We start from the raw sequence: 6,505 nt of genomic DNA, 5'->3' as shown, positions 1-6,505 counted from the left end.
AAGAATTCAGGCATGTGGGGGACAAAGAGTCAAGAGGAACAATGTATTGAACTTCAAGCAAAGAAAATGTCTCTTTTCAAAGAATAACTCCACGTCTTTGCAGTGGGGTGTTTTGAAAGTGCATAGGTTGAAAGAACAGATTTGATTCCTAAATGCTACACACAAGGGCTCCGGGCGTCCCGAGCTGCCCCAAGGTCCAGGCTAGCGGAAAGGAAATGAGGACAGCGAATGAGCGCCTAAGAACCCGAGGGAGGTGGCGCACTGGGACAGGAGGGAGGGGGGTGTCCCCAGAGAGGGGGCAAAGCACCAACAATTGGTGACCGGTAACAACACTGCTCATTTCTGCTCTTCTCACTGAAGCCCATTTGGAAAGGTCCTACTTAATGGGGATGAGAAACTATGATTTTATTTTATTTTTTTAGATGTTTATTTATTTATGTATTTTTTGAATGTGTTTTATTTATTTCTGAGAGAGAGACAGCACAAGCGGGGGAGGGTCAGAGAGAGAGGGAGACACAGAACCTGAAACAGGCTCCAGACTCTGAGCTAGCTGTCAGCACAGAGGCCGACATGGTGCCGGAACCCACGAACTGTGAGGTCATAACCTGAGCTGAAGTTGGACTTTAACGGACTGAGCCACCCAGGTGCCCTTAATGTTTTATTTATTTCTGGGAGAGAGAGAGAGAGAGCGTGAGCAGGAGAGGGTCAGAGAGAGAGGCAGATCCAGATTCTGAGGCAGGCTCCAAGCTCCAAGCTCCAAGCTAGCTGCCAGCACAGAGCCCGATGCGGGGCTCGAACCCACGAACCATGAGATCATGACTTAAGCCGCCCAGGTGCCCTGAGAAACTATTATTTTAAAAAAAGAAAAATGCACAGCAAGTGTTATTTATGTATCTATATGAAGGCTTAGACCAATCAGGCCTTTAACGTGGAAGAAGTAAATCTGTATCTGCAAAGCTAAGTACATGTGAAAATATGAAAGCAGACTGAATTATCAAAAAGAAGATGTTTTATTTGTATCAGTAAATACAATTAGTTTCCCTGATTATAACCCATAATGTTGTCACCTAAAATGCGGGCTGGCCCGCGCAGGGCTGAACGAGCTGGCATGTCTGTGTGCGTACGCACACACACCCAATCTCGCACCTCAGAGAAAGCAGAGCTGAATTACGTTACTGTCTGTTTCAGACACTCTTACCATCTGGAAGAGGTGGGGGCGGGGGGGAGATGTAGAGGGCAGAGCACTTAGAGAATAACAAGTTCAAAGCTGTAGTGATGGAATGACCTTGTGCACCGTTCTCCGCAGCGTCAGGCAACCGGTCCTTCTGCAGAGCCCAGGTCCGGAAACAGCCGGCTGACCGCTGGCACAGCCGGGCTCGGTTCATTTGCCACGCGGCTGGTCGTGATGCATCTCTGGCGTGTACGTCAATAGCACGACCATGACCCAGAGGTGAAGCAAAGCCTAAAGAAAAAGAGAGCGGTTTAGAGAGGAGCCGACAAGCCACTCTGCACCAGAAGCCTACCGCGTAGCGCGCTGAGGGCAGGAAGCAGGTCTTCTTTGTCTCTGTCTTCGCGGGGCCGCATCTGCGACACTGCGGGCACTCCGTCCGTGTTCACCGGAGAAACAACAAGGAAACAAACGTGCAAACACTTAAACTAGCTAAATGCAGTGGAGCATAAAGGTTTTGATGCCTACAGAATTCTCAGTTGAGAATTATCAGTGTCCTTAACACATTCATGAGATGCACAGGTATATACAAATACGCAGAGCATGTGGCACAATTAAAATGGCGAGATATAGATGACGTTGGCTGGGAAGGCTTTATTTATTTTTTTAAAAGTAGGCTTCAGGCCCAACGTGGGGCTTGAACTCACATCCCTGAGACCAAAAGTCTCACGCTCTACCACTAAGCCAGCCCAGTGCTCCTGGTTGGAAAGTCTTTCTGGAACAGAGTCACGGTTGGTGTCCTGAAAAAAGGGTGTAGCTGTCGCCTGGTGAGGAGGACGAGGGAAGACACTCCTGACAGGAGGAACGTGTCAGCTTTGGAAGCTGATTTAGGGTCGAGCACAGGCCCTAGAGGGATGATTTCCACAGGTTCCCTCCTGGCAGCGCTGACGTAATGGGAGGCTCCATTACAGGTGCCTCACCATTCTGTCATCAGCCATCGGGGTGCACGTGCTCTTCTGTCCCCCACACCAGGAATCGACTCAGTGTGGCCCTAAGCCATCAATTTTTGTCTTTTGTTCTCTCCAACCCTCACTTCTTAAATATTTTTTCAGTTAGTGAGAGAGAGAGAGAGAGAGAGAACCAGCAGAGGGGCAGAGGGACACAGAGAGAATCTCAAGTAGTTTCTACCACCAGTCAGAGCCTGACCCTGAGCCTCAAGACCCTGAGATGGTGACCTGAGCTGAAATCGAGTTGGACACTTAACTGACTGAGCTACCTAGGGGCCTGCTCCTTAAAAACTTTTTATTCAAAGGAATAACTCTTCCCTCTAGTGGATCACAGAGAAATTTCTTCCTAAGTAAGCTTTTTTTCTTTTTCAGGAAAACTGCTTTTCTTACTTACGCTTAGCTGCCCTCACTCAGAACAGTTAGTTTTTAGGGTCACGGGACATATGAAACAGTATCCCAAACTATGGTGACCATTTTATAGAGCTAAGGAATCTGAAAGAATAGAAATCAACCTTGAGGGTCTTTCAGAAAATAAAGCAAAACCCATGAGGATAATCAAAACAACTTTACATCAAATGAAACAGATTGTTTTGCATTGTATTTTTATCATTAATAAAATGATATTTTATTATCATAAAATATGGGGGCTTAGAAATGGAGGTAACCATCGAACTTCACTACAATTTTACTGCAGGAAAAGCCTTTGGTCAATTTATATTTTAGATGTGATGAATTATAACTCTATTTACATACCTGAGGTAAAAAAAATCTTAATTACCAAAAATGAGTTCTATTCTCTTTCAGAATTGATTGCAGCTGAAAAAAAAACTTGTTAAAAATCAAGTGCAGTATTATTTTTTCAAAGAAGTTTACTTACCATATATATAATCACAAAAACTCGTGCTATGGGGTATCTTCGGAGAAAAATTCCCAGGCGGATGCTGCACAAATGGAGGGTGGGGGTGAGAGGAGAGAGTTAACACTCAAACACACCTTCCTGTGGTAACAGCTAATGAAGCTTCTTAGGATTTCTCTCATTCAAACTATGTATACAGCCACCATAACAGAAAAACCATTTTATAGTAGATTGTTAAATGACTACTTGGAATAACCATATGGATACGACATAGTAAACAAAGATTTTCTTTATCGATTGTGGCTTGACTGACAAGTATAGTGCAATAGTTCCCCTTCATTCTCCGGCTACAACTACATGAGGCAAACTTGGTCCCTCTCTGAATAATCTTTCTGTCAGAGACCAAAGAAGTTACAAAAGGTAAGGCAAGTGTCAACACATGAATAGGGAAAAGGGACTGGTTGGTTAACACCAGCCAAGAACTAATCTGGAAGCTTCTGCATGGACACATGCTTGTAAAAGGCAAAAAACTAGAGAAACTCAGGCAAACACTTAAGTACAGTAAACACGGGAGTGTGCTAGACCTTATTAGTCGGGCCTCTCTGAAACACTTTTTCCCCATCAAGATGGATACCCATACAAGCACGTACACCCTTCTTCTAGGCCTTTCTGCACCTTTCACTGCTATGAGTGTAATGCCCAGCATGTAGTTTCTCTAAAAATTATTACGTACGTTGAATAAATGAGTAGCTGAAATAAATGTGCTTCACAGCCTGGAGGTAATGCCAATGTGGCCTCAGCAACCTTAGCAAGTCATTGCTGATTTTTAACACCGTAGCTCTATTCTAACACAAAAAGGTAAGAAAAGATCGCTCTATATTGCACCAGCCGTTATAATTGTGTTTAATTACAAGCATTATGAGGCAAATGACTTTAGTAGGTTATTGAAACATGAAGTTTAACAAGGCATACATAAACCGTTAAAACATTTTCTTTGTAGGGTGGATGTCTGCTAGTATAAAGAAGTTATGAATATGTAATAACATATAAATTATATATTACTTTGTAGTATATATAAATATACATTAAAATGAGTACTGTTCATCACATATAGCAGCATCTTTTAGTCTCAGCACACGATAAAATGAAATAAAACATTCCAATGGATGCATTTACATGAGACAGAGGTTTTCTCAATGAAATTTAATAAGTGTTTTTAATAGGGTTTATTATGAGAAGAGAAATGATCAGGGTTAATAATCTTCAGTAGAACATAGGCACTGGCTGAGCGCATAAAGCAATTTCATGAGACTGAAGTATCATGAGAGGCAGTAGGGAAACGTCACTTTAAACATCGGCTCTGCCTGACAGGACTTGCTGTGACTGAAACCATGAGAAAACGGTACCGAAAGACCTGAGTCACTGTCCTTGCTTACCTAAACTGGTCAATTGAACTAGCAGCTTTTCGGACTTTTCCATACATTCCGGCCAGATTAGCTTCTGTATCATTAAAAAGAACAGGAACGTTTCGCAGACGTGTGCCTGTTTAAACAAGAAAATAATGAATTAAGGTACAAACACCAAAATCAATACTGTCTTAACAAAATTATAGTTGGATATATATTGTATGACAAATGGCTCCCAAGGCCAACTTTCTAGTAAGCATTACATCCAAAGAACGTGAGTCCATAAAGTAAAGACATAAATTTGATTATATAAAATACTTAAACTTCTATATCCACAAAAATAAAAATTAAAACCTAAAAAAACTATTAACCTATACAACTAGCAAAAACTAACGTTTACAAATACCATGTTGCTGAGAATCAACATTAACGAGCACTCTCTTCCTGTGCGGGTGAGAGTGAGGCCAGACACACCCTTTCTGCAAAGCCGACGACTCCCAGATCTGTATCTTCAGCCGCATCTAATCGTCTGTTTCGTTTCCATCTGGATGTCTAACAGCCATCTCACGCTTGGCATGCCCAGAACCATGATTCTGACTTCCTGCCCTCCTCCAACCTACTCACCCTGTTTCCCCCATCTCAGTACCCGAAAGCATCATTCCATCAGCTCAGGTTCAAACTCCTTTCTTTCTCTCAAACTCCACAGCCAATCTGCCCACTCACCTTTAAAATAACCCCAAATCCCATGAGGGTCCTCACCGCCACCATCTCTCACACACATTCATACAACCGTTCCTCCCTGGTCCCCCACCTCCACTCTCAGCCCCCTGCAGTCTCTTCTGAACACAGCAGCCAGAGGTCTCTTGCTAAAATGCAGTCAGATCAGTCACCCTCTCAAGGCCCTTCAATAGCTTCTTACTTCATTCAGAGTTTAAGTCCTTACATGGGCGAAAACAGTCTCTTCCAAGTTAGCTGAATTCCCCTTAGACTACTCTCACCCTCACTCGGTCTTCTACAGCTGTACTGGCCTCCTTGCTGTTCCTCTAACATGCCAGCACCACTCCTGCCTCAGGGCCTTTGCACCTGCTCTTCTCTGCCTGGAAACTCTTCCTTTAAAGCTCCTTTTAGTCTTTCTTACCTCCTTTGGGACTTTTAATATAAAAGTTCCACCTTTCCAATGAGGTCTATTTAAATTATAATTCCATCCCCACACTTGGCACCCTGTCTTTCCCTTCTCTGCAGCACCTATCACCATCTCACATAATTTACTGCTATCTCCCCCCACAGCACCTGAATGTAAGATCCACAGGGCAGAGATTTGATATCTTTTGTCAAATCCTGTATCTCCAATGCCTACAACAGTAGCTGGTACTAAGTAGGTGCTTAAGAATTACTTGATTTGGGCAACAAAAATCAAAAGACTTTAAATGTGTATTCCTAGGACTCAGCAAACTCCATTTCTAATAGTTTATGTTAAGAAAAAGATATTTACAGAGGATAGTTTCCTCAGAACTGCTTATCTTAGAGACAAAATTGGCAACAATTTAAATCCCCGACCATAGGAGTTTATTAAATAAATTAAGCCATTTCTACGTGACAGATGTATATAAAGCAACAGATATAAAATATTGTCTGAGAATACATAATAAAAAACATTAAAAAGATAAAAAAAGGGGCACCTGAGTGGCTCAGTCAGTTAAGCATCTGACTTCAGTTCAGGTCATGATCTCGCAGAGTTGGAGCCCTGTGTGGGGCTCTGTGCTGACAGCTCAGAGCCTGGAGCCTGTTTCGGATTCTGTGTCTCCTTCTCTCTCTGACCCTCCCCTGCTCATGCTGTCTCTCTCTCTCTCTCAAAAATAAATAATATGGGGCGCCTGGGTGGCTTAGTCGGTTAAGCGTCCGACTTTCGCTTGGGTCATGATCTCGCGGTTCGTGGGTTCGAGCCCCGCGTCAGGCTCTGTGCTGACTGCCAGCTCAGAGCCTGGAGCCTGTTTCAGTCTGTGACTCCCTCTCTCTCTGACCCTCCCCTGCTCACGCTGTCTCTCTCTCTCTCCTAGAAATAAATAAA

At 43.3% G+C, this 6,505-nt stretch overlaps 1 protein-coding gene across 1 annotated transcript in view; it reads right to left on the bottom strand.

The window, feature by feature from the left end:
* Positions 1–991: 991 nt before the first annotated feature.
* The window catches only part of GOLGA5 (golgin A5), a 37,623-nt gene continuing 32,109 nt past the window's right edge, over positions 992–6,505 (bottom strand). The window contains 3 exon segments of the mRNA XM_039232522.1: positions 992–1,462; positions 3,053–3,116; positions 4,468–4,573. Coding sequence (XP_039088453.1) covers positions 1,382–1,462; positions 3,053–3,116; positions 4,468–4,573 — 251 coding nt within the window. The 3' untranslated portion in view covers positions 992–1,381.

The sequence above is a fragment of the Hyaena hyaena genome, unplaced genomic scaffold, assembly GCF_003009895.1.
Source record: "Hyaena hyaena isolate Hyena2069 unplaced genomic scaffold, ASM300989v1 scaffold_67, whole genome shotgun sequence".
NCBI classification, from domain to species: Eukaryota; Metazoa; Chordata; class Mammalia; order Carnivora; family Hyaenidae; genus Hyaena; species Hyaena hyaena.
This window is presented reverse-complemented; position numbering and strand designations above follow the sequence as displayed.